Raw genomic sequence first — 27,637 nt, forward strand, 5'->3', positions numbered from 1 at the left:
ATTTTCCTGTTGTTCTATTTTTTTTTTCTTTTTTCGTGTTGATTTCTGTTAATTTTAAGACTTTGCTTTTTCCCTTAGAAGTAAAATAAGGTTACATTCCTCCAATGGTGTTAAGTGGAAGATTTAGTGATTAGGTCTTCTGTATCTATGTAGTTTCACTAAAGTCCTGATTTCTTTTTTCTTTTCTTTTCCTGGGCCTTGAACTCAGGGCCTGGGCTCTGTCCCAGAGCCTTTCTGTGCTCAAGGCTAGCGCTCTACTTGAGCCACAGCACTTCTGTTTTTTTCTGCTTACGTGGTACTCAGGAATTCAATCAAACTCTGGGCTTCATGCATGCTAGGCAAGCATTCTACCACTAAGCCACATTCCGACCAAATACTGATTTCTTATTCCTCTTCCACAGTAATAAAATTTTAGTAATTCAAAGAGACAGAAGTTCTTGGAATCAATCATTTATCACAAAATGAACAATTTCAATTTTAAATGTACAATTACTTTCCTTCATACTTAACTCAAAAGTGAGTAAACAGGATTTTATTCAAACTTTACAAATATCATTTACACTTAGCCTGAGTTTAAGCATGAGAGAGTTCAACCTGAAGTTAGACTTCATTTCTGAACAGTTAAGCATCTGACAACAGTGCAGAGGATGACCATGCATGACCATACATAACCCAACGGTCCAGAGAAATCTGTGAACATTGACACAAATGAACTTCAACCCTTTATTTTGCTCTGGTCCACATCATCTCCCCCCTGCCCCCCTCTTCCAGTCCCAGGGATTGAACCCAGGGTCTCAGCATGCTAGGGAAGTGCTCTACCTGAGCTACATCCCAAGCTTTCGTAAGATCTTTGGAGCCTAAAATTGTCTACTGTAAAATAACTTAAAAAAATCTGCAAATGACATATTTATGAAGGTGTACCCAGATGCAAATTTTAGCTCAACATTTCTATAGTGGCTGCTTTAGGTGACTGAAAAACTACTTCTCAGTCCTCACTGTTCAGCATGTATTTGAAAATATGCAGCAGCATGGTACTGTTTTTAGTAAGTTTATAAAGATCAGTACTTGTAACAAAATATAAAATACAGAGTATCTTTTTCAAATATGAAGTCTCTGAATGCTTCATTCATCCTTTGGTTTCAAACCCATACAATGCACTCATATGACACTGTACACTGAGCACTGAGACAGAACACTGTCCCTCTAACTGGGAGGGAGGGGTCCCGTGGGAGTACCAAAGCACTACATCATAGAAAGGAAACGTTGAAGCAAAAATACTTTCTGAATATATATATATATATACTGTACATTATGTAAACAAACATTCAGAATAAGAATCAACACAGGCCAAAATATTGTCTTCTAGGAAACCAGAAGCTTCTTTCTTTGAAATAATATACACTGAGGATGCTTTTTGTTGAGAATGGAGCCTGTTCCTGTATTTGCTCATGTGCTTAGATATCTTGGAAACAAGTAATTATTACATTCATTTGCTAACGGTTTTTCCTCTGCTTAGTTGGCTGGCGGTTGCAAACAAGGAATGCAGAACTATTTCAGTTCATTTTACACTTACTATTAGTTAAGCACTAGTAAGTAATTATTAGATAAGGAACCCACCTTTATCAGTCTGTATTAGTAATATAAGCAGAATAAGTGAACTAGTGAATTTCAAAATTTGTGCAGGGGATCGTTTTGTTTCCAATAAGGCTAGTAGCAAAACAATCACTACAAAGTCAGTCCAAGCTAGTAGTAAACCCCTGATTTAGCAGGCTGAATCCAAGTTTGAAGTTAGGTAATCCTAATTCCTATATTACTGTGCAAATCTAGAATTTCCTATGTAAAAGAGAGTGCTGGCAGCTTCAAAGCCCTGTGGTAAGAGAATGAGATACTGATTAGGGTTTGAAATGCAGAGAAACTGTGTAAAGGAATCTGAATGTTAATAATGGTGTCTTAGCCATGGCCTCACAATTCTCTTAATGAGTCAGAAACTGAGACAACTCATTTGTCAATCATGTTCTGAGTTAAAAGCCTAAATCTGAAGCAAATGATAAACACACAAAACCAAAGATGTGTTTTCTACTGTGATCATAGGCAAGAAGTTCAAGTTTTCTGTTAACATTCGGAACCAGCAGCCACTCCCTTTAAAGGAAGAAGCTGGGTCATGACTGACCATCCCTTTTCAAAGCTTCCAGTCTCTGAAGCAATGCATTGCCAAATGCTTCCCGGTAGGCAGGGCTGAGTGTATCCAACAAGGAGTAGACTGTTTCATGGTAGGGCGTCTGCAAATCATTATCCACCTGGTCAAAGGCATAACCAACCACCTACAAGAGAAAAGACGGAACAGATATAATGACTTGTGTCTATCTTCCCAGAAGGCACAATCCAAGTGCTTGCCTGTGCCATTCTCTAATGATGCTCCTCTTCAATCAACAGAATAGCCACGTTTTAAATACATTTTTAAGGCTTTAAGTAATTTATAACATGACATAGGAACACAAGCAAAATGTTCCCTTAGAGGAATCTATAAAATTTAAAGGTTTTATTTATTTATCTTACACACTTTCTTTGCTTGGAATCATTGATTTAAAAAAAAACTAATTTAGTAGGGGGAAAACAATGGAGGGGGTAACAATGTTCAAGAGGAAGTGTACTCATTACCTCACTCATGTAACTGTAACCCTCTGTATAGTATCTTTACAATAAAAAAAAATGTTAAAAAAAACTAATTTATACATTTACTGTTTATTTTTGGATTGGTTACTCGGGCTGGATCACAGGGTCTAGGCACTGTCCTGAAGGCTGGCACTCTATCATGTGAGCCACAGCTCTACTTCCGGCTTTTTTTTTTTTTTGTGGTTAACTGAAGCTAATCTCACAGACTTTCCTACCCGGGCTGACTTTGAACCATGATCCTCATATCTCAGCCTCCTGAGTAGCTAGGATTACAGATGTGAGCCACCCATATCCGGCTTACTCTGGTTATTTTGAGCTAGGGTCTCACATTTTGCCTGGCCTGCAATCCTGGGTATGTTTTCTGTGGGGCTGGGAGGACACATGTTCATCACTATACGTAGCCTTTTCTCTTTTGATGGAGTTTTGCAATTTTTTTTTTTTTTTGCCATGGATTAGTGTGGAACTATTATCCTTCTCACTTCAGCTTCTGGAATAGCTGTGATGATAAGTACACACCCAGTAACTGGCTGAGATGGGGGTCTCTTGACCTTTTTGCCTCCTGAGTAGCTAGTGTTAAAGGGAATTTCTATTCCTATAGCACTCTGTAATACTGTACACTTCTATCTTCCTTTCTCTTGTTCTTGATAGATTAATCTTCCTGGTAGACCGGGATAATGTCTTACTACTGACACAGGACAGGAGCTTGATAATGCCAAGTCAACTAAAGTGAAAAATATTTGAGCACCTACTACATGACAGCTTTTTACAGCTGGTCCAGATTTTTAAAAAAATATCCTTCATTTATTCAATCACCCCTCAATCTTATACCTCTCTCTTCTCTCTTTCTGTGTCTGTCTCTGCCTCTAGGTTTTAGATGAAGATGCAGGGCCCTAGGATAAGATGACTCACCCAATATCACTCACATTTAAGATTTCTGATTATCAAAACTACTTCTCTTTTACTCCAGGCAATTTGGAGAATTAGCCAAATTATGATGATTTCCTGGTCATTCATCAATGAATTTCATTTCTGATTTTGCTGTCAGATCCACTTTTTCTACTTTTCTTTGCCTATTTCTATTTAAAATCCACTACAGTTTTCAGAACTGTATTTTAGAAGGAGTGGTCCAGAAGAACTGGTGAGTTCAGGTCTTGTACTAATTTTGCCTCCTGAACAGCTAGGACCACAGCTGTTCACCCCTATGCCTGATTTCATTTTTTTTCTGCCAGTCCTGGGGCTTGAACTCTAGGCCTGGGCACTGTTCCTGAGCTTCTTTTTGCTCAAGGCTAGCGCTCTACCACCTGAGCCACAGCACCACTTCCAGCTTTTCTAAGTAGTTTACTGGAGGCAAGGGTCTCATGGATTTTCCTGCCTTGGCTGGCTTTGAACCAAGATCCTCAGATCTCAGCCTCCTGAGTAGCTACGATTATAGGCAGCCTGATTTTTTTTTTTTTTTTTTTTTAACAGTCCTAGGGCTTGAAGTCAGGGCCTGGATACTGTTCCTGAGCTTCTTTTGCTCAAGGCTAGCACTCTACCACTTGAGACATAGCACCACTTCTGGCTTTTTCTATTTATGTGGTACTGAGGAATCAAACCCAGGGCTTCATGCATGCTTGACAAGCCATATTCCCAGCCTCCCCCATCCCTTTCTAATAGATTGGTTTGGATTTACTATTTTTTCTTTTTTTCTAAAAAGAAGAGTTACCCTCAGCCCTGCTTCAGTGAGCTCTAGGCAGTATCTGTTCCTTTCCTTTGTCTCCACATTGATATAGGCCACGTCATCTGCGCAGCGCAGGCTTTTTGAGACAAACATGTTGTTAACAGCAAAGAGGACGTCATTCACTACTGCTTCTGCCTCTAGCCGCATGTCCTTCACATCAGTTCCTTCAAAACCATTACGCTCCGAGCTGTCTTCGAACCCCGACACACTGCTTAGCTCCATGGGGTTGTAGTCGGTTTCCATCCTATAGAAAGGCAGATGCAAATTTTTGTTAACAGAAAGACACCTACTGTTTCAATAAAACAGCCATGGCCTGAAATTGCTATCTGGTATAAACACTAGCTAATAATTTTCAGGGACTGCCAGGTGCTTGTGGCTTATGCTGCAATCCTAGCTACTCAGGAGGATGAGATCTGTGGTTCTCAGTTCAAAGGCAGCCTGGGCAGGTAAGTCCCTGTGATACGCTCAAAGTGGTAAAGGGCTAGCCTTGAACAAAAGGACAACACTCAGACCCTAAGTTCAAATCCATGACTGCCACTGTTAGTAGTTTTCACAAGTGAACAGACTGTCTTTTTTGATGGGAATCTGACACACACACACACACACACACACACACACACACACACACACACACACACACACACACACACACACACACACACACACACACACACACACACACACACACACACACACACACACACACACACACACACACACACACCCCTTCACTACCACTTACCCCCAGAGAGTATGAGTATGCATTGCTGTGGGTGAACTTTTTACTTCAACTACCAGATTTATTTCACAATCAGTAACGTCTCTTATTTAACTGTATGTAAATTCTAGACCCCTCGTAGCTGACTGTTTTGTGTTACTTAGCATTCCTCTTCAGCAATGATTAAAGTTTGATCTGATCTGTTAAAGTCTCTGTCCTCTTTTTTCCCTTCTATCTGCTTGATCCTTCCTAATAAAGTGGACTGCTTAAACCTTCCTGCTTGGGCTGGGAAGGTGGCTCAGTGGTAGTGTGCTTGCCTTGCATGCATGAGGCTCGGGGTTCGATTCCTCAGCACCACATAAGCCAAAAAAGCGAGAAGTGGCGCTGTGGCTCAAATGGTAGAGCACTAGCCTTGAGTTGAAGAGCTGAGGGACAGTATCCAGACTTGGAGTTCAGGCCCCAAGACCAACAAGGGGGAAAAAAAAAAGTTCCTGCTTTGGTCATGTGGGTAGACTGTTGTTGATTATTCTGCTAAGACAAGATCAAGTACAGAAAGGAAAACAGAAACTGCTTTGGGATAAGGAAGGATTTATGAAATGTAAAGTTTTGCTTGCCTAAACTGGGTTTTCCAAGATAGAGAGTTAAGACGTACCTCAGAAGACACACCTCAGCTTGTTCAAGAAACAGCAGAGGGCTGGGAAGGTGGCTCAGTGGTAGAGCGCTTGCCTTGCATGCATGAGGCCCTGGGTTCGATTCCTCAGCACCACATATGCAAAAAGAAAAAAGCTGGAAGTGGCACTGTGGCTCAAGTAGTAGAGCGCTAGCCTTGAGCTGAAGAGCTGAGGGACAGTGCCCAGGCCCAGAGTTTAGGCTCCACAACCAGACCCCCCCCCCCAAAAAAAAAAAAGAAACAGCAGAGCTTGGTAGTATATGGGTCTTTTCTTTGATTTTTTTTTGTATAACCAAATACAAAGAAATAATCAATGTGACATTTTCAATGTCAGTGTGACAATAAGTATAAATAAAAAAACTCTGCCATGCCCTTAAGAAAAATAGGAGAGGGTTTGGGTATGTTTTGAGATTACTTATGTACTGTCAGTCTTATCTCAAAATTCTTCAATGGTCACCTTATGTGAATAGGAGTAGCCTGCGAGTTTGCCAGATTTCTGGCTGATGGAGCACCCTTCTATACAAATAAATTTTGTGTTACGGAGACAATTCTTTATTTTTGTGTCTATTGTGGCTCCAGTGGTTCTTGGACAACGTATATGTAACACACAGTAAAATCACAGATAATTATACATGTTCCAAAAATCATCTTTTTCCTACTTACCCGCGATGTTAATTCTCATACTGATTAGAATTTTATTAGGTGTTAACTATTCAAACAATGCCTCCTAAACACTAGTGGATACATAGTACCTCCCTTTTTTCTTTGCAGTGCTGGGGGCTGAGCCTGAGGTCTCTCTGAAGTACAGATACTGGATCTAAGTAATGCCATCTTGTTTTTGTTGCTATTTGGGCCTCTCGTGATAGGATGATGAACTCTAGAGGAGACACAGGATTTTCTTTGATCTGCAGCTGTGTTGTGGGTTGTTAAGCACTATAGAGGCAATATTCTTTAAATTGAAGGCATGTCATGAGTTGTTTAGCTCCAGGAAAGTTTTGCTACAGAGAATACTTGTCCTTGATTGTCCTCAATTGTTCCCCCTTGCTTGCTTTAGTTGGACAAGCTTTGCTAGTCCCCAGAACAGCTGACATCAGCTGTGATGTGGGTGTGGCCTTTAAGCTTTGTAGTAAGAGCATTCAGGGCTGCAAGTTCTTCCTCAGCTTCCTAACAAAGACTCCCAATTCAACCTCTCAAAATGTGGCTTCTCTATCTCCCTGATGGAGTTCTATACGGAGCCATGTTCTTAGCTATACTTCCTTTAAATGTTCAATTATTCCTCTAGCAGAGATATTCAGAACTGGAACTGCTGTGTCAAAGGACATGCTTGTGTTAAGTTTCAACAGATACTGTAACTCACCCTTCACAAAAAGGCTGGAGTGCTTTTGTCTTGCTGTTTTGTTAGTATGACAGGTCTGGCCTTGTATGTAGCCCAAGCTGGCTACGACGTCAAGATTCTACCTTGACCACCAGAGTGTCAAGATTTTACTGATTTCTATATTCTACTAGAACGGAAGGGACTGTATTCTTTTTTACATACTTTTTTTTTTGGTCCGGTCGTGGGGCCTGAATTCTGGGCCTGGGCATTGTCCCTCAGCTCTTCAGCTCAAGGCTAGCGCTCTACCACTTGAGCCATGGCACCACTTCTGGCTTTTTTTTTTCTGCTTATGTGGTGCTGAGGGGTCAAACCCAGGGCCTCATGCATGCAAACCAAGCACTCTACCACTGAGCCACCTTCCCAGCCCCTTTTACATACTTTTTTCAATCCTTTAAAATTTTTACCAATTGAAGCTGAGCAACAGTGGCTCTTGTCTGTAATCCTAGCTACTCAGGAGGCTGAGATTTGAGGACCCAGTTCAAAGCCAGCCCAGGCAGGAAAGTCCGTGAGACTCTTATTTCCTTATTTATTTATTTATTTATTTATTTATTTATTTATTTATTTATTTAGTTGGTTGGTTGGTTGGTTGGTTGGTTGGTTGTGGGGCCTAAACTCTGGGCCTGGGTGCTGTTCCCCAGCTCTTCAGCTGTAGACCAGCACTCTACCAGTTGAGCCTCAGCCCCACTTCTGGCTTTTTCTGCTTATGTGGTGCTGAGGAATCGAACCCAGCACTCTACCACTGAGCCACCTTCCCAGCCCCATCTTATTTCCATTTAACCCCCAGAAATCTGGAAGTGGCAGTGGAGCTTACATAGTAGAACTCTTGCCCTGAGCTGAAGAGCTCAGGGACAGTGCCCAGGCACAAAGTTCAAGCCCCATGACTCACAGTTTTTTTTTTTTTAACCAATTGAAGAAGCAAAGAACAAAAACAGAGTACCTGCCTAGCAAGTAAAGCCTCAAAACAAAAACAAAGGAAAACAATGAAAGCTCATTGGCTTAATATGTATTTCCTTGAGTAAATATCTTTGTAGATGTTTGCAGGACATTTTTAGTTCCAAGATCATTTGGCTACTAGAAAGTATAAGTGGAAAGAATTTCAGGCTTTCTGAAGTGTGAGTTCAAGTCCTCCCCGCTCCCTAAAGTTCTTTTATGCTTTTTCCTTAAGGTCTTCCCAACCCCTGGATTACACTTTAAAAATCCCCTGAGCTGTCTTCTAAATCCTCCTTTATGCAACTCTGTGTTCTACCTGGGATCTACTTTGTGTAGCTTTGTTTTCCAAGTGGACAGCCTGCTGTTGTAAAGCCGTATTTACTGGACTACCCTTCCTCACAGCAGTGTCTCCTGGGACAACCCGACCCACTACAGCCCACTGCCTTGCAGGCCTACTAGCATTTCTGGAAATAGGTTCAAAAGTACTTTCCTGGCATTGAGTACCACTAATAATGAAATGGAGAAATGAGAAAACTTAGTGTGAAATTACTTTGGATGCAAAATGGACTCTAGATACTGGACCTGGCAGGCTTTTAAAGTAAGTTAAGATAGTCATTCCTCAGATCTGTATTAAGTATCTGCTGTTAGTCCTCATCCATTTGCAGAATTAGTGAACACTCATTTCCTATCTATTTGAGTTCTGAGCTTAGTCTAGACCCTCCCATCACCATGCTGGAGATTAGGATGACTTTTGTTACAAATATAAACTTCCTTTTTAAAGACAGCCTCCCTAACTTTTTCTGACAAGCCTAATACCCTGTGAGACACTGGCTTGTACCTTCTGTACTTTCCACAATGCATCTGTCTCATTTTCTCACTGGGCTCTTTTTGAGTTACGCTCTGGGGCTTGTGAGAACTGCCTGGAGAAGTTCCCAGATATGCTGACTTCACTGCAGGGAGACAGACAGACATCTGAACAGGTTTTGTTTAATCAGAGCTCCTGAATGGCTCTGCTGTGAAACTAGTACTCTAACTACTACAAAAAACTGTAAAGAGGCAGAGGTCCTTCAGCTATACCTCACTTGCATATGGTGAAAGTAAAAAAAATTGGTCAAGACAATGTATAAATTATATAAAGCCAATTCACAAAAAGGTAGTAAAAGTGTAAGTACTGCATTTCTCCAATTCTCTTTCAACTAATGAGGTTTTGAGGGCCTTCACCTCTCAGTGTCAGCTCAGAACAAAACTCTTGCTCACTGCTAGCTGCCCAAGGCAGTTATAACACCAACAGTTATTGCTGGAGGAATTCGTCAGGTAACTAACACCTAAAGGGAATATACTATAAAAAGAAAAAATATTGGCTGTCTAAAAACTTCTACCTTTAATATAGTGCTTAATATACTGATCTGAGCATGGTTTATTTATTTAATTTATTTATTTTTATTTTTTTTCAGTCATGGGGCTTGAACTCTGGGCTTGGGCGCTGTCCCTGAGCTCTTCAGCTTAAGGCTAGTGCTCTACCACTTGAGCCAGCACCACTTCCGCTTTTCAGGTGGTGGGGAGATTGTTAGGGCCCAGGCTAGCTTTAAACTGCTATTCTTAGATCTCAGCCTCCTGAGTAGCTAAGATTACAGGCATGAGCCACCAGCGCCGGGCCATGTTTTATTTTTTTATTTTTTACTTTTTTGTTGGTTGTGGAGCCTGAACTCTGGGCCTGGGCGCTGTCCCTCAGCTCTTCAGCTCAAGGCTAGCGCCCTACCACTTGAGCCAGAGCACCACTTCCGGCTTTTTCTGTTTATGTGGTGCTGAGGAATCGAACCCAGGGCCTCATGCATGCAAGGCAAGCAGTCTACCACTGAGCCACTTTCCCAGCCCCTGGCCATGTTTTATGTTTACAAATTTAATTTTAAAGATTTCCAAATGTGGGGCTGGGAAGATGGCTCAGTGGTAGAGTGTTTGCCTTGTATGCCTGAGGCCCTGGGTTCAATTCCTCAGCACCACATAAGCAAAAAGAAAAAAGCCAGAGGTGGCGCTGTGGCTCAAGTGGTAGGGTGCTAGCCTTGAGCTGAAGAGCTGAGGGACAATGCCCAGGCCCAGAGTTCAGGCCCTAGGACCGGACCCTCCCCCCCCCCCCCAAAAAAAAAAGATTTCCAAATGTGATTGTCCACTCTAAGTCTCCAAAGTGTGTTGCACATTTAACCTGTTTAAAAAACCAAGGATTCACTGGGTACTGGTGGCTCACGCCTAAAATCCAAGATCTCAAGAGGCTGAGATCAGAGGTTTGCAGTTCAAAGCCAGCCCAGGCATGAGACTCTTATCTTCAACTAACCACCAGAAAACCAGAAATGGTGATGTGGCTCAAGTGGTAGAGCACCTCCTTGAGCTGAAGAGCTCAGGGACAGTGCCCAGGCCCAGAGTTCAAGCCCAACAAACAACAACAATAACAAAAACAAAACCAAGGTTCTCAATAACAGATGTCAAAAATTATTAATAAAGTTTTCTTTTATCAGGAGTCTAATTCATTGCAATTAGGACTTTCATGTTGGAGGATGTAGAAGAAACTGGTTCGACAAGGGAAGATATCCTTACAAGTTGGCAAGTAGGTCACTGATAATTACACCACTGATTATTACACCACTGTGTAATTATCAGCACCAAGCTGGGGGCAGGGAAGGGAAAAGGAGAGGAGAGAGGAGAGAGAAGGGAAGGGAGGGGTAAGGAGAAGCGAGGGCAGGAAAGAGGACAGATACTTTCACAAAGACTATAAACTCCTTGAAGACTGTCTCTGAAATGCCTCTGAATGATCTATAAGATTCATAATTTTCTTTTTTCTTTTTTTAAAACAAACCCTTGTGTCGAGGGCTGACTTTCAATAGATCGCAGCGAGGGAGCTGCTCTGCTAGGCCCGAAACCCTGACCCAGAAGCAGGTCGTCTACGAATGGTTTAGCGCCAGGTTCCACACCAACGTGCGTTGCGTGACGGGAGTGGGGGCAGCGCCCTTTCCGGCCGCACACCCCGTTTCCTAGGACGAGAGGCTCTCTGCACCCCGGGCCGGGCCGGCGGGGACGAACGGGGGACCGGCTATCCGAGGCCAAGATTCATAATTTTCATGATATGTATAAATTTATACTATTACTTGGGATGTAAAGTACTATTTTGAAGTATTACTGAAACATTTTTGCTGGCTATAACAGACTTTTTGGGGGATAAAACTGGGATTTGAACTCATGGCCTTGTGGCTGCTAAGCAGGTTTAACCATGTAAGTAAGACTCTTTAGTCCAGTAAAACTATTTTTTTTTTTTTTTTTTTTTTTTGCGTCCGGTCGTGGGGCCTGAACTCTGGGTCTGGGCGCTGTCCCTCAGCTCTTCAGCCCAAGGCTAGCGCTCTACCATTTGAACCACAGCGCCACTTCCGGCTTTTTTCTTATGTGGCACTGAGGAATCGAACCCAGGGCCTCATGCATGCAAGGCAAGCACTCTACCATTGAGACACCTTCCCAGGCCCAGTAAAACTATTTATTGGCCTCTTTTTTCCTGCTAAAACCAACCAGATTTTTGGGAACTATAATGACCTCTTCTGCTAATGGATAAAATACCCAAGCAGTTTGGCTGAGATTGACTCTAGTCGCCAGTTGGACTGCTTTCAGTGAGCCAACATATGAATGCTTCTGGGTCACCTTAGTCCAGAATAGTTCAGTGACAGCACACAGCATAGAACCCCAGACCTTCCTGGCAGAGATCTTGAGATGGAGAGGCAGAGTTCAAGGATGATGCTAACAATGGGAAGAAAACAGAGCCAAGCGATTCACACAGAAATGTAGCTGGGGCCACCTTGATTCTTAACCTTATCCTTTTCCAGTTACTGCAGCCAACAAATTCCCATTTTTTACTGGCAACAGAAAGCATCTTTAATTGATTCAGGCATTTACTCTAAATTAAAAGCAGTAGTTGATCAAGTTCTTCAACAGACTATGGAGGTAAAAAGATTCAAATTATGGAACCTTAATGATGATGATGATCTTTTGGTGCCCATTAAGCAGAAAGTGCTTAACAAAAGCTTTATAAAATCTGAGACTCAGATTGTGCTTGTATTAATTTTCTATTGCTGCTGTAAAAAGATCACCAGAAACTTAGTGGCCTGAAGTAGCACACAATTTTTTTTTCTCCTATAGTTCTGGAGATGTTCAATCTAAAATCAAGGTATCAGGCAAGGCTTTTTTTTCTGGGGCTTCAGAGATTCAATTTCCTTGTTAAAGGCCACCTGAATTCCTTGGCTTATGGCTGCTGACTTTATCTTCAAAAAGCAAACGATGCCAATCTCTGGTTCTGCAGTCGCATCTTTTCCTGACTTTTATATCCCAAGTCTTTCTCAATAAGGTCTGCAATCCCGAATGACTTCTGGATGACCTGAAGGTAGGGTAGTTCACAATCACAACTTCTGTCAGGTGAGGTAGCAGTCATGAATGCTTGTGACTAGCACTCAAGACATCTTATGTCTACCAGTGACTGCACCTGGTTGAAAGCATGTGAAGACAGGTGCCATTGTTTTGCTCTTCCTTTTCATAAACACACTGGGCAGGCAAATGTGTGGTGCACTGCAGTTTGTAGGGATCTCCTCAAGGGAGGTCAGAGCGCCTCCCAAGCTGTCTTCTCAGAAAGGGTCCAAACTATGTATTCTACAGTTCCAGCCCCACAGTCAGACCACAATGGAGTGGGGGTGGGTGAGAATCCAGTTCAAGGCACTATGTCAGGGGAAGGGTAGGGAAAAGAAGTTTATGCATGTTTTCAGTCAAGAGCTTGCTTGGATGGTGCAAGGCTTATGGAGTCATATTCTTTCTGCAGGACTATGAAAACAGTGTCATGAAACACTAGGCCCATTTGCTGGGTCTTAGTCTGTTTTCTGTTGCTTCTGTCTGCTAAGGTAAAGTTCAAGATGGAGTAGTCTAATGTGTGCGGCTCTGGTGAGGGCCTGGGTGCATGGCATACAATGGCGGGCACTGTGGTGGAGTGCAGGAGCCCATGAGAAGCAGGGAGAGAGCATGGGGACATGGGAGCCAGAGATCCAGGAGCAGCACCCTTGGTGTCCTCCATCTTCCGCTAGGTTCCCCCCTCCCCCCGCAGTGAAAAGTTCTAGTACCTTCTATGACCCACTGAGGACCAAGCTTTCCATACAGGAACCCTTGGAGCATTTCAAACCAAATCCAAAACACAAGAAATACTTTTAAGCACTGAAATGTCCTATCTACTAGTTTCATGTTATTTCTGAGTTACTTTCAATTGCATTTTTTCTCTTTTTTATGGGTTACATTTTGCTGCTTTATATTTGTGGCATTAAAATTTTTTTTGGCATGCCTGGTGATTTTTGATTGAAGGATATCTATTGAGAATTTGATGGTGGCTATTTTATATTTCTGTAAATACTGAGCATTATCTTGATATAGTTAATTAGAAACAGCTTTACTTTTCTTGGGCTTTGTTTTTAGGCTTTTTAGTTTCTTGTAGCTAGTCTCTGGTTAGTTTTACCCTACTGTGAAGCAAAAAACATTTCTTGACTCAATGCTACATGAATTATGGTTTTCCATTTGGCAACAGGAACTATCACTGGTCCTGCTTTAGCTCAGAATATGGTTTGCTGGAGTTCTTTTGCTCTAATTCTCTGTATCTCCTCACGGTTCTCCCTCTGTGAGGTAATGCTTTCTACTTTGTAAGTACACTCCTAGCTGCCTTGGCTTTTGCCAATCACCAGACACTTAGGTCTTGCTGCAAGACCTAAAGCCTTTCCAGGCAATAAACAGGGGCTCACCTCATTTCTATCTTGCCTCTCAGGGATCACTATCCACTCTGAATGCTCAAAAGTATTTGAAGCCATTGTTTCATGAATTTTTGCCAACCTTTTTTTTGTTTGTTTTTTGGTCACTTGTGGGCCTTGAACTTAGGGCCTGGGTACTAGCCCTGAGCTTTCGCTCAAGGCTAGTGCTCTACTCTTTGAGCCACAGCACCACTTCTGGTTTTCTGGTGGTTAACTGGAGATAAAGAGTCACAGACCTTTCCTTCCCAGGCTGGCTTCAAACCACAATCCTTAGATTTTAGCGTCCTGAGTAGCTAGGATTATAGACATAAGCCACCAGTGCCTGGCTTGTCCATCTTTTTAAGGTGGGAGAATCTTTCTTGACTAAGAATTGGAAAACCCTACCTGGCAGCTTGGCCCTAACTTTGTAGTCTTATTGCTATGGTTTGAATCATGATATGTATAAATTTATAATATTACTCAGATTTAAAGTACTTTTTTGAAGTATTACTGAAACATTTTTGTTGGTTATAACAGACTTTTGGGGGATAATACTGGGGTTTGAACTCATGGCCTTGTGGCCATGATAAATGATAATCTGTCCCCCACAGCACATGTGTTGAATGCCTGCTGCCTAGCTGGCAGAATTATTTTAGAAGATTCCAGAAACTTTAAGAGGTGAGACCTAGCTGGCGGAGTTAGGTCACAGGGGTAAATTCTTGGGCATCTCTTCTCCCTGGCCCCTTCCTTCCTCTCTTGCTCTCAGCTTCCTGTCTGCAAGGAGGTAAAGACCTTTCTACATCACATTCCCCTACCATGATGTTCTGCCAAAGCACATGGGGCCAAGCAACCATGGATAAACTGCCTGAAACCATGAGCAAATAAAAATAAAGCCTTCCTTAGTTGTTTATGTCAGGTATTTGGTCACAGAGACACAGATCTAAGATGGAAATCACTTCATCAGCATCTTTTTCATTGGCTTCTGTTTTGCCTGTGATACTCAGACCAACTTTACAACTTGCTAGCTCCTTCATTCTCATAGCTTACATGAGACCTCTCCCAGACCTTTTTTTGTGCTGCAGTAAGAACTCAAGACTGAGACTGGGAATGTGGCTTGGTGGTAGAGTGCTTGCCCAGCATGCATGAAGCCTTGGGTTCAATTCCTCAGAACCATATAAACAGAAAAACAAAACAAAACAAAACCCCAAAAAACAACCTTGAAGTGGTGCTGTGGCTCAAGTAGTACAGTGCTAGACTTGAACACAAGAAGCTCAGGACAGTGCCCAGGTCTTGAGTTCAAGCTCCAGGATGGCAAAACAAACAAACAAAAAAACCTGAACTCAAGACCTAGGCTCATGCCAGGCAAGTTGTTCTACCACTGAGCTCCATCCCTAGTCCTACCTACATCCATGTGTTTTAGCTAAAAAAAAAAAAGTATACACACACACACACACACACACACACACACACACACACACACACACACACACACACACACACACACACACACACACACAGTACTTTGATTCAGAATTCAGCTTGGATTTGAGGATTCTATATAGAATCTCAAGACAGAAATTAGCTCAATCATCATATCCTAAATGGCATTCTGTGTGGTCCTGCTTAAGTTATATGTTATTGCTACTAATTGTTGTGTCTGCACTATGTCAGGCCCATGAAGATGAGATCTTGTGATATCTTGTCATCAACACAGTGCCTGGACAAAGGTCTTCACTGAATGTGTTTTGAATAGACCAAGGAAAATTCTAACACTCTGCTCCTCAATTTGTAATACAAATTGTGACAAGGGGTACACAAAGTCACAAGAAAACACACATGACCCTTATAATGTTGGTGTTATGGAATATGATATACAAAAATGTTTAGAAATCTTAAGCCATGTTTTCTTTAGGGCATACCCTTAAATATGAAGGTTTCCTTTTGATCTTTGACAGGAATATTAGGAGTGAAAATGTTTGACAAATACTGTTCTAATCCAAAGAATTAACTTAAAAAGATGGACATTAAAGGTATTATCTGCCAGTATAAAGTTAACAGGCAGAGGTGAAAAGTGGAAGGTGAGTACTGAGCTGGGCATTCTCTAAATTTTTGTTTTTGTTTGGCCGGTCCTGGGGCTTGAACTCAGGGCCTGGGTACTGTCCCTGAGCTTCTTTTGCTCAAGGCTAGCACTCTACCATGTGAGCCACAGTGCCATTTCCAGCTTTTATGTGGTACTGTGGAATTGAACCCGGGGTTTTGCTCATGCTAGGCAAGCACTCTACCACTGAGCCACATTCCCAGCCCTCTCTAGGTTTTTATAACTCTTTCTACTTGTTATTTTCTCTAGTAAAAGTTAAGGTATTGGTACCTTAAAATTGTTATGTTTGGATGTGATGTGTTCCCTGGAAAGCTTGGGCACTGAAGGCCTGGTCCCCAGCTGGATGGAGCCACTGTGACGCAGTCAGATCACTGAGAGCTCTGATCTAATCAGGGTTAAGCCACTAATGGAGTCACAATCTGATGTGTTTTGGGGAGATGAATGAAGTTTTCTGAGGTAGGGTCTACTTGGAGGAGTAAGTCACTGGGGTGTGTCCTAGGGGATGACATCTTATCCCAGGCCCTCCCTGCCTGTCTCTTTTTGCTTCCTGGCTGCCTCTCTGCTTCCTCATGTCCTCTCCATCTGGGTGTTCTGACTTCTCCATCAGGCCAAAGCAGTGGAATCAGCCATTCAAAGACTGAAACCTCTGGAACTGCCAGCCAACATTTGTTTTTACCCTGCTTTTATGTCTTTATGTCAGATGTTTGATCATGAGAATGAAAAACTGACAAATATACATTCTAATTTTTTTATGGTAAGATGGAAATGTATTGTTTGCAATAAAAAATTAATGGAACTCTGTGGTGTATTGGAAAGTACATGGTGTAGAAAGTAGAGCATGTAACTTGCATAAGAAAAACATGTTTCTCATAGAAGTTAGGCTATTAGGATGAAGTAACTGGGAACATCCAATTCAAATAAAATTAAAGATTTGATTTTGCAAATAAATATTACATTACAAATAAATACTTAGAGCTGAAGGTGTGGCTTGGTGGTAAGAGTGCTTGCTTAGTAAGTGCTAGGAACTGAGTTCAAATCCTACTAACACAAAACAAAAATCATTCTAAGCCTAGGTATGGTGGTGCTTGCTTGTAATTTAACTACTCATGAGACACAGCAGGAAAAATTATGAATTCAAAGCCCGCTAGGTAAAGTTAGTAAGATCCTATTTCAAAAACAAAATAGGAAAGTCCAACAACTATTTGAAAATAAAGATGAGTAAAGTTAATTATAATTAGAAGCTATGATTATAACTCAGAAGTTAGGCAAAGTTAGAGTGTGATTTAATCTTAATTTTCTACAACTCAGCATTTGCATGTTTTTCAATAGCTGAGAATATATTCATCTGAAAATAGAAATATTCAATCAGAAGCACTTGCAAAAATAGCAATTTTTCCATTATGCCGATTTACACATTTACTTTGCCTCCCCTTTCAGCAAGGACACACGTTACCAAAAAACCACAAACTGATATAACAGAATTTTAGGGTTTTTCTGTTAAGGAGAGAGCGTAGGGTAAAGAGACACACTGAGCTAATGTAAGAAGTTTTAAGATCTATAAATAAGTGGCAACACTATAATCCTATAAACTTTTTCTTCAAAACCAGATACTGTAAATAGATCCTAAGAAAAAGACAAACACTGAATGCTTAAAAATATGAAGGAATTATTGTTTCTTATTACAATGCAACCCTCTAGGAAATAAGGACTCTTAGCACTATATTTAAACTGCATTCTAACCAACATAAAGCAAATCAATAAAGAGATAAAAATCAGAAAACCTCACTGCTTCCCTCTCAACTTCACATGCTTCTCTACCACAGGCTAATATTCTGTTGCCAGAGCCTTCAAAAATTGGAATTCCATACAATTGCCATCAGTTATTCTGGTACATTGCATCACCTCGTATAATGTTTCCAAAAATGACTCCTTAAAACATCACACATAAATTATTCAGGATCCAGCTTTTTCTCCATCTGTTGGCATAACTTTTTGGCTGTGTTAGCGTTTTTTCCCCCAGTCATGGGGGCCGTGAACTCAGAGATTGTGCACTGTCCCTGAGCTTCTTTTGCTCAACTTGAGCCACAGCGCCACTTTTTTTTTTTTTTTTTTCTGTGTATGTGGTACTGAGGAATCGAACTCAGGGCTTCATTCATGCTAGGCAAGCATTGTACCACTAAACCATATTCTCATTCTCAGCCGTGTGTGTGTGTGTGTGTGTGTGTGTGTGTGTGTGTGTGTGTGTGTGTGTGTGTGTGTGTGTGTTGAAGGATACATGAAATAGGTTATCAAGATAGTAATTATTAATCTTTTATTCTCCTCTTAACTAACTCAACTTTATCTTGTTCTATCACAAAATAATGGCATTTGAAGAGGTGGAGAAATGCAGAGGTAAGCTCTATCTTTCAGGACACAATGAGGAGAGTTGTGGTAATATATCTGGTCTGAGCAGAAAGATTTCCAGAGTAGTAGAGATGGCAAATACTCTGACTTTTCAGCTGACATTTTAATAACCAGCTGAGGGCTGGAATGCAGAACATTAGTCATTTTTATTTGTGCCATATACCACCATCTGGAGATCCTCTCAACATGCACAAGGACCCAGTATGGTGTGGTAAGTAAGCTGTCAAATTGATTAGAGTTAGAATTCTGGCTTCATCCATTACCCTGCAACTCAGGGAAAATGTTTTAGACTCTTTCAGTTAAGACATTTTTTTCTAAAGTGAACCTTAAAGTGATGCTGACAGGACTAAATGAGTGAATATATAGAAAGTGCTTAGAATGGTTTTGAGTACCTGGTACTTTCAAGGAATATCTGTAGTGGCACACCCTTGTAATCCCAGCACTCAGGAGGCGGAGACAGAAAGATTGTGAATTTGGAACTGGTGGCTCACACCTGTAATCCTAGCTATTCAGTAGGCTGAGATCTGAGAATTAAGGTTCAAAGCCAGTCTGGGCAGGAAAGTCCATGACTCTTTATTTCCAATTATCCACCAGAAAAACCAGAGTGGTGCTGTGGCTCAAAGTGATAAGAGTGCTATCCTTGATTAAAACAGCTCAGGAACAGCACCCAGGCCCTGAGTTCAAGTGTCACAGCCCATCACCCCCCCAATCCAAAAAAAGTGTGAATTTGAGGTCAATCTGGGCTATATAGCAAGACCCTGTCTTAAAAAAATTCTGCTGGGAGTTGGGTACATAGCTCAATGATGCCTATAGTCTGATGCCTATTACTGTACTAAAATAAAAGACAATACACCTTAAGGTCTTTAAAGAAGAGGGCAGCCCCCAAACTTAAGGCATTTGACTCCAAGTTATATTCTTTACATTATGTAAAGAATGTAAAGGTTGTGGTTACTACTGCTGGCTGGTAGGGAGCCTGTACTCCAATGATTTTTATTGATGAATTCAAGTTAACATGGATTTCTTTGATTGAGTCTATGGTATACATCTTATAACCTGTCATTTCAAATCCTTCTATATAACTCTTAAATAGCTGATGATATTTAGTTTGGTAACAGTTTTCATCTTCCTCAGTTAATGCTAGGTATTAGCACTGTGTTTTAGGAACACTGTCTTAACATTTATGCTGAATTCCTCCTAAGATGTATAAAGTGTAAAAGGCAACACATAACACTTTGCTGGAATGTGCTAGATATTGAAAAATCTTCAATTTTTATTCTCCTTTCTAATATTTGAAATTGCAGGCTCTCTATGAACAGCCTGAGTAAAATTCTATACAGCGAAGGAAAGGTATTGATACAACAGTTACTGAAAGAAGTTCAAGTCTCACCCATTTGTTGAAAAGCCAGTTTTAAACCTCCCAAGCTCTAGTTCACTTCCAGATGAGAGTCCAACTTTGACTTTTCACAGCACTTTGTTTATACTCCTTTTATGACAAGTGTTATAATTATTACTTAGCAATCTGTCTTTTTATCCTCAAAATATACGTAGACCCCAGCTTCCTCTAACCATCTTCACATTCTGGTTCGAATCACGTTCCACTGCAGTGTGGGTTACTAAAATATCCTTCTAACGGCTCTTGCTGTATTCACCTTTAGTCCTCCGAACCCTATACCAGACTATTTTAATTGTATTTTTTTTTTTTTTTTGCCTTTTCTTTTTGTACTGGGGATTGAACCCAGGACACTACACTTGCTAGGCAAGCGCTTTGCCACTGAGCTACATCCCAGCCCAGCCAGGCTATTTTTAACACTGTAGTTGCATATGATTCTGAGAAAACATAAGCTAGCTTATCATTCTCTAGTAAAGCCCAAGCTCCTATAATTCCCGAATGACCTGCTCTCTGACCTCAGCTTCTACTCTTTCCTTCTCTCCCTTCCATTGTTCCTGGAACTCACCAACACATGCCCACGACAGTCTACACTGGCTTTCCAGTCTTGCCTGGAAAACAGTTCTTTGGGCATGCATGTGCTTTACTTTCTCTAAGCCTTCGTTAATGTGTCATCTTATTAAATAAGTCTTCTTTTTAGCACACTATATGTTAAAAAAAAGTAACTACTGAGTCTTCTATCTGAATTCCCCTTATATTGCTTTATTTTTCCTTTAGGAATTTTCACAACAATGGCATGTTGTTTGACTACTTAGTTTCTCCCTTCAACAAAATGTAAGCTCCAAGAAGGCAGGGGCTTAGTCTGTTTACTGCTCTGCATCTACAATAGTCCCTGACATATAGTAGGCAATTAGTAAACCTTTACTAGATAAGTGAATGGCTTTCTACTTTAGAACATAAACTCTTTATTTTTTTTCCCAGTCTCTTCTTTTATTACATACAAAAGTCAGGATTTTGTAAGATGGGTTTCACCTCATTACTTGTTTCTTGGAGATTTTTTTTCACTTAGTAAATTAGAATAATCATGTAGAGTCATGGAGATTATTTCTTTTGTAATATCTACATTTTATGTAATTCAGGGGAATTCTTTCTCTTGGGAATTTATGAAAAATTTTGGAAAATGATGGCAAAACAACAGGTGCAAGGAGAGCAGGAAAGATGTTTTTACAAATGCATATTGAAAACAAAAGAGCAAACTCATAGTACAGAAAATAAGCTCAGTGCTAAACACAGGCGATCCCAGGGAAAGAACATAAACTCTTTAAAGGTTCTGCTTTTTAAATTTTTAGCCTTACATCTGAGCCAGGGCCACCTACCTATACGCTAGACAAGCACACTACCCCTGAGATATATCCCCAAACGAACCCAATACTGAGGCTTACTGAACTCAGGGCCTGGGCGCAGCTTTTTATTTATTTTTATTATAGCGCTGGGGGCTGGGAAGGTGGCTCAGTGGTAGAGCGCTTGCCTTGCATGCATGAGGCCCTGGGTTCGATTCCTCAGCACCACATAAGCAAAAAGAAAAAAAGCCGGAAGTGGCGCTATGGCTCAAGTGGTAGAGCGCTAGCCTTGAGCTGAAGAGCTGAGGGACAGCGCCCAGGCCCAGAGTTCAGGCCCCACGACCGGACCCCCCCCCCCGCAAAAAAAATAGCGCCCTACTACTAGAGCCAAAGCTCCAACCCTGGATTTTTCTGGGGTGCTTAAATTGGTCTCGCGGACTTTCCTGTCTATGCGGGCTTCGAACTGCTATCCTCAGATCTCAGTCTCCAGAATAGCTACGATTACAGGCGTGGGCTACGGGTGGCTTAACTTACACGGGTCATCTTAATGTTCTATCCTTAATTAAACAGCTTTATGTTTCAAGACTACTTAGGTCCGTGCCCTAACTCACATCATGTAATCTTCCTAGAAACCCTCGGACACAAGGTATTATTAATCCGATCCACTGGACGGAGGAGGCAACAAGCTCCCGGAGGGCAGTGGCAGGTTCAAGGTGGCTCAGGGTCAGGCATCAGGACTCTGAACCCACAACAGCACCCAGGCCTTCCAGGGTTTGCCTAACTTAGGCGGCTCTACCTCTGCCTCCTAAAAGGCAACGACAGAGTCGTGCAATCCCTAGGCGAGCAAAGATAGTTCACTGAGGTTCCCGCGGGCTCGGGATGCATCGAGGACACAGTTTTGCCCGCCAATGCCCCGAAACCCCAAGTTTCCTAGCGGACGGTGTAACTAACACACCCAGGAGGAACGAGAGGCGCGCTGCAAACAGAAACCACGGAGGAACGGCGGCGGAGAGGAAGCTTCGGAAACAATGCCAGCCCGGGCGGGGAGCCGGCAACCTGCCGGCCAAGGGCACCGGCCTCCGGACCCCGGCGCGGGGCGGGATGCCCAGAGGGGCTCCGGTCCTCGCGGTGGGGGGGGGGCGCCCGCGGCATCAGTTCCCGGCAGGCCGGGGTCAGAGAGACCGGAACGGCCCAGGCCGGACACGCCTCCGGACTCCTCTCACTCCGGACCAATCGGCCCGTCGTTCCTCACCGCACGTCCGCAGCGCGGCGTCGGCATCCCGCCCGTCTACCCACAGTCCCGGCCGCTCACCCGCGCGCCCACCGGGCGTCCAATTCCTCGTCCTCCTCCCGAGGCGACTGGAGCCGGACCCGCGGCGCCGCCTCCTCGCCCGCCCGCGTCCCGCCTCCTCGCCGTCGGAAGTGTTCCGGCCCGGACCCTTTTCCCCGCCTCCCCGGCTCCCCAGTGTGGCGTCACTTCCGCTAGCGCCGGCCTGGAGCGCGGAGTCTGCGCCTCGCGAACGCGCCGGCAGCGTCCAAGGGTCGGGAGCGCGCCTTGTGGATGACAACAAATTTGTCGCGCGGCGGCGTCCCCCTCGGATCCCCGGCCGTCTCCCCACGCGCTCTCCCGCTCCTTCTCTCTGGGTCCTCCGGAGGCCTCCGGGTCTGAGGCGACGGGCACTCCTCAGCGCCGGGTCCCCGCCAGGCCTAGCGCGAGCGGCTGGGCGCGGGCGATGGGGTCTTCCTGAGGGGCCGCGGCGCCGAGCCGCGATGCAGGGGCCGTCCCGGGCTTAGATCCCCGCCGCGGCCTGGGGACGCCGGCCCGGCCCGGAGGCGCCGCCGCGGCCTGGAGGCGCCGCCGCGGCCTGGGAGCCGGACCCTCGGCCCGGAGTTCGAGCCGCCGCCGCCGCTGCCGCCGTCGTCGCCCGCAGCGCTCAGCCCCAGCCCGCCCCGCCGCCAGCCCTCACGATGCCGTGGCCGTTTTCTGAGTCCATCAAGAAGAGGGCCTGTCGGTACCTCCTGCAGAGGTACCTGGGCCACTTCCTGCAGGAGAAGCTGAGCTTGGAGCAGCTCAGCCTGGACCTGTATCAGGGCACCGGCTCCCTGTCCCAGGTCCCCTTGGACAAATGGGTAAGAGCTTGCCCGCAGCCACCGGGGCGGGATTGCTCATTCCTTAGGGCTGTCGGAGCGAACGCCATCCAAGATTGCTGACGTTCAGTCCCTCCTGGGGAATGGTTCAGACCCAAGTGTGGCAGGGCTCAGGGACGTGTGTTTGGAGTGTTATTTAGTCTGTGGCTAGCAACAGATGTAATGGGATGGGGGGGGGCGATCAGTCCTGCCCCCCCTGGGATGCAGGGGGCCGCGGAGGTTGCGTGACAAGCAAACCTCATTTCACTGGATGGCATTTCTTCAAAGACTGAAGATGAAGAGAGAATGTCAGTCGGATTGCCCCAATCTCCAGTTAGTTGTTTTGGTTTGTCCTAGTGCACGCTCTGTTTGCCTGATCTGCCTGGATCCAGCGTGGCGCATCTTCCAGAAGAAAAGTTAGATGAAGGGTGCCTCTGCCGGTTTGCCTGCTTTGCTTGATGATAGGTTTCCAGGCCAGTTGGTGTTCCCAGCCTGGGCATGGTTGTGTGGGGCTCTAGGTAGTAGTGCTGTGTAGTTTTGCCTACACGTGACAGATCGTAAAAGGTGTTGCAAAAGCTCTGACGTTGCGATTTTCACACATTTTTTTTTTTTTGCGGGGGTGGGGAGGGGCCAAACGCTGCCTTTCTACTCGTCATCCAGAGGCTATGGCTTGAATGGCTGCCCCTGTGGGTTCAATGCCTAATATTTTTAAAGTCTGTTCTGCCTGCGATTTGACAAGTATCCAGTCCTGCTCCCCTTCACCGTAAAGTTTAAATTATGGTAACACAACCTTATGACTCATTAATTTGTGTTACAGGGGATGAGTAAAGGTATAGTTTTATCAGTAGATGACTTAAAATAGAGAGTAACAAAGTAGTTTAAGAGCCTAGGGGCCGGGAATCGGTGGCTCAGGCCTGTGATTCTAGCTACTCAGGAGGCTGAGATCTGGGATCGCAGTTCAAAGCCAGCCCGGACAGAAAAGTCCTTGAGACTCTTTATCTCCAATTAACCACCAGAAAATTGGAAGTGGTGCTGTGGCTCAAGTGGTATAGTGCTTGCCCTGAGCTCAAGAGCTCAGGGACAGTGCCCAGGTCCAGAGTTCAAGCCCCATGACCGACCTCCCCCTCCCCCCTCCCCCCCAAAAAAGCATTAAGGGTATGTCTGTGTGTTCCCATGTGCTCCTGTGTGTTTGTGTACATGTTCCTAAGTGCCAGTACTGGAGCTTGAACTTAAGAACTTGGTGCTACTGAGTTTTTCTGAATCTCTAGGCTGACACTACCACTTGAGCCACAGTTCTACTTGAGGCTTTTTGGTGGTTAGAGATAAGAGCCTCATAATCTTTTTCTGCCTGGGCTGTCCTTGAATCCTCATCCTTAGAGCTCAGCTTCCTGAGTAGCAAGGATTGCAGGCACAAGCCACCAGTTTGAGCACTAGTTTGAGAACCATTAAGTCTTTCTGGCATAGTCTAGACTGCCACAATTAGCCAAATGATAGTGGGCATGCTATTCACCTAAATTCAATACACATCCATGAACTAGACTCTCCATTGAAGCTATTGAATTAGGTTATTACCAGAAGATAGAGATTCTCGTGGATATATTTGAATTCAACAATCAATGGTTCTTGATACAGTTATGAATAAGACTATCTTGAAGGAGGAAGATTGGACATTTAAATGGAATTAAATTATTTGCCTAAAGTCACATAGCAAATGTTATAGTGAGATTCAAATCTATCTAATTCCTAAGCCCATCATCTTAGTACATCATATAGTTTAAGGCAAAGAAGGAGGTAATGTTTATTGAGCATCTACTTCATCAGATAGTTTAAGGCAAAGAAGGAGGTAATGTTTATTGAGCATCTACTTATGTCAGGCATCATTCTAGGCTTTTCGTTTGTGTAGTGTTATTTAATCCAGAAAATCAGAAATGGTTATATGCCAATTTTATAGTTTGAGTTCAAGATGGTTGGCAAAATTATTGATTGATTGATTAATTGACAGTCCTAAGGCTTGAACTCAGGGCCTGGGCTCTGTGTGAGCCTCTGTGCTCAAGGCCAGAGCTCTACCACTTGAGCCACAGCGCCACTTCCAGCTTTTTCTGTTTATGTGGTATGGAGGAATCAAACCCAGGGCTTCTTGCATGCTAGGCAAACACTCTACCGCTAAGCCATATTCCTAGTGCAAAATAATTCATGATTAGACTTAATTTAAGTATTGTTTTATTCTCCTTGAAGGTAAGACTTGTATCAATGAAAATAATGATTTCAAAGCCTCCAGTAAGCACTGTTTACCATTTCTGATTTACTTATTTTAATGTGTTGTGTTGATGACTAAGATAAATGTTGATGTGATTCTTAGGTAGAAGTTCTGGTTCCAAATTCAATTACTTTTTTTTTTTTTTAAACAAAGAAAAACCTCTTGTTTCTATTTTCTAGCAAATCCAATTAATTTTAATAACTTTTCAGGATGGAAAAATACCTCCCAAGATTTATAGATCCTAACAGAAGGATTGTATCATAGATTACACTACTGCTTATGTTTCAGTTTTTACCTGTCAACTATGCAAATGAATTTATTGAAATTGACATCTCTGTTTTCCCACATTTCAGTTTTTGATAATTACTTGGATGGGAATGTGTTTTTATATACTTAATATATAAAAATTAAACTTAAAATTTAGTTTTTGAACTCTCTTGAGAAGTTTTAGGTTGGTTGGGATTGTGTTTAATGTTTTCAGACTTTTGCATTCTGTGTAGATAATGACATGAAAAAATAGACTTTGTTTTTGAGGCTCAGCTGGCCTGGAACAGGTAATCATCTGGCCTCGGCCTCCTGAGTTCTGAGGTTACAGGTGTACACCAACATGATTGGCTGTGTTTTCAACAACAACAAAAAAATCATGGAACAATGGAAACATTTTCAAGTATAGGTTTAAAAAATATTTTCCCTGTAGTACAACTGTCTTTCATAAAGCAGTTATTCTCTTACTCATTATTAAAATGTTACTCTTACTTTGAAAAGATAGATTAAGATTAAGTATGTTCTTTTTTTACTAGCCATGTGTCATCACAGGAATGGCTGGCATATTTAAAACTACTACTGTGTATAAAAAGAAACTACCTGTTTCTGTGTGTCAGTGGCTGTAATCCTTAGTGACCAAGGAGGCTGAGATCTGAGGATAGAGGTTCAAAGCCAGCCCAGGCAGGAAAGTCTGTAATACTTTTTTGGTAAGCACCAAAAACGTCAGAGATGGGAGTTGTGGCTCAAGTGGTAGAGCACTAACCTTGAGCCAAAAAGCTCAGGGATAGCCAGGCACTGGCTCATGCCTGAAATCCTAGCTACTCAGGAGGATGAGATCTGAGGATCATGGTTGGAAGCCAAACGGAGCAGCAAAATCCATAAGACTCTAATCTCCACTAGCCCCAGGACTGGCACCAGGAAAAAAAAAAAAGCTCAAGGACAGTTGCCCAGGCCCTGAGTTCAAGACCTAGGATCAGCTAGGCAAGCATTCTACCACTAAGCCACATGTCCAGCAGGGATTCAATATATTCATTGAGCACTTAGCACCTGCCACTGTGAGGGGCTGGAGTAGCAATAGGGAACTTAGACACTTTTCTCATAGGAACTTACTGTGTCCAGGAAGATAGACATTAGTGATTTATTCTCCTAAAACTTTTTAATTTCACTTAAAATTTTGTTTTGAGGGCTGGGAAGGTGGCTCAGTGGTAGAGCGCTTGCCTTGCATGCTCAAGGCCCTGGGTTCGATTCCTCAGCACCACATAAGCAAAAAGAAAAAAGCCGGAAGTGGCGCTGTGGCTCAAGTGGTAGAGCACTAGCCTTGAGCTGAAGAGCTGAGGGACAGTGCCCAGGCCCAGAGTTCAGGCCCCACGACCGGACCCAAAAAAAAAAAAAAAAAAATTTGTTTTGATTGCAACTTGAACTTTATACATGAATATGTAATAAAACTTTATTCAGTTAGTGGAACATGGAGTAGCAAATGCTACAATGGAGACTAGAATGTTGCTATTTCCTTTTCTGTCTATATACATGAAAATTGAGATAATTGTAAATGAAAGGAAAGGACTGAAGAATCTACTACAGGGCATGTATTTGCTGAGTAGTTCGGGTGGCTCCACTTTTGGTTCTAGAATTATTGAATCACATGGATATACTTCAATGGAATAATAACTTAAATGTTGCCTGAGTAGAAAATGAGATGAGTTTGGCCAAGTAGGTTGAGAATTTTGTCCTACTACTCATATATCATAGAAGACCTTGGAATTTCACAGAGTAAACTTAAAGTACTTTGTAACACTACAATATTCAGGGGATTTTGCCAAGTGCATGTATGACTATGTATAAGTATAACCTATTTGGACATCTTGTACTCAGGGAAATTATAGCTT

At 42.9% G+C, this 27,637-nt stretch overlaps 2 protein-coding genes across 6 annotated transcripts in view; one reads left to right on the forward strand and one right to left on the reverse strand.

Annotated features, from left to right (window-relative positions):
- Positions 1-709: 709 nt before the first annotated feature.
- Positions 710-22,526, reverse strand: Gskip (GSK3B interacting protein). 2 transcript variants are annotated; one of them, XM_069997627.1, is made up of 3 exons: positions 22,416-22,526; positions 4,379-4,637; positions 710-2,321 (listed from the first exon to the last, which is right to left on the reverse strand). In XM_069997627.1, exons 2-3 carry the CDS (start codon positions 4,634-4,636, stop codon positions 2,160-2,162), a joined length of 420 nt encoding a protein of 139 aa, XP_069853728.1. In that variant the 5' UTR covers position 4,637; positions 22,416-22,526; the 3' UTR covers positions 710-2,159. The 2 variants fall into 2 exon arrangements, with proteins under 2 accessions (XP_069853728.1, XP_069853729.1); XM_069997628.1 differs by lacking the exon at positions 22,416-22,526 and adding an exon at positions 16,244-16,473.
- A 98-nt stretch (positions 22,527-22,624) lies between these two features.
- Atg2b (autophagy related 2B) overlaps positions 22,625-27,637 on the forward strand; it is a 76,679-nt gene continuing 71,666 nt past the window's right edge. For all 4 annotated transcript variants that reach the window (XR_011367141.1, XM_069997629.1, XM_069997630.1 and 1 more), the window contains exon 1: positions 22,625-23,233. Coding sequence is in view for 3 of the 4 variants with exons in the window: in XM_069997629.1 (XP_069853730.1) it covers positions 23,072-23,233 (162 nt within the window). In the remaining variant the exon portion in view is untranslated. The remainder of the gene's footprint in view (positions 23,234-27,637) is intronic.

Source organism: Dipodomys merriami, unplaced genomic scaffold (assembly GCF_024711535.1).
Source record: "Dipodomys merriami isolate MVZ:Mamm:240054 unplaced genomic scaffold, mDipMer1.0.p SCAF_50, whole genome shotgun sequence".
NCBI lineage: Eukaryota > Metazoa > Chordata > Mammalia > Rodentia > Heteromyidae > Dipodomys > Dipodomys merriami.

Bases quoted from the DNA above. Each gene is read 5' to 3' on its own strand.
- Gskip (XM_069997627.1), bottom strand. From the start codon at position 4,636: ATGGAAACCGACTACAACCCCATGGAGCTAAGCAGTGTGTCGGGGTTC. The intron at 2,322-4,378 runs GTAACTCTTCTT...TTTCTCTTGTAG, and splicing joins TCACTGAAGCAGGGCTGAGG to GTGGTTGGTTATGCCTTTGA.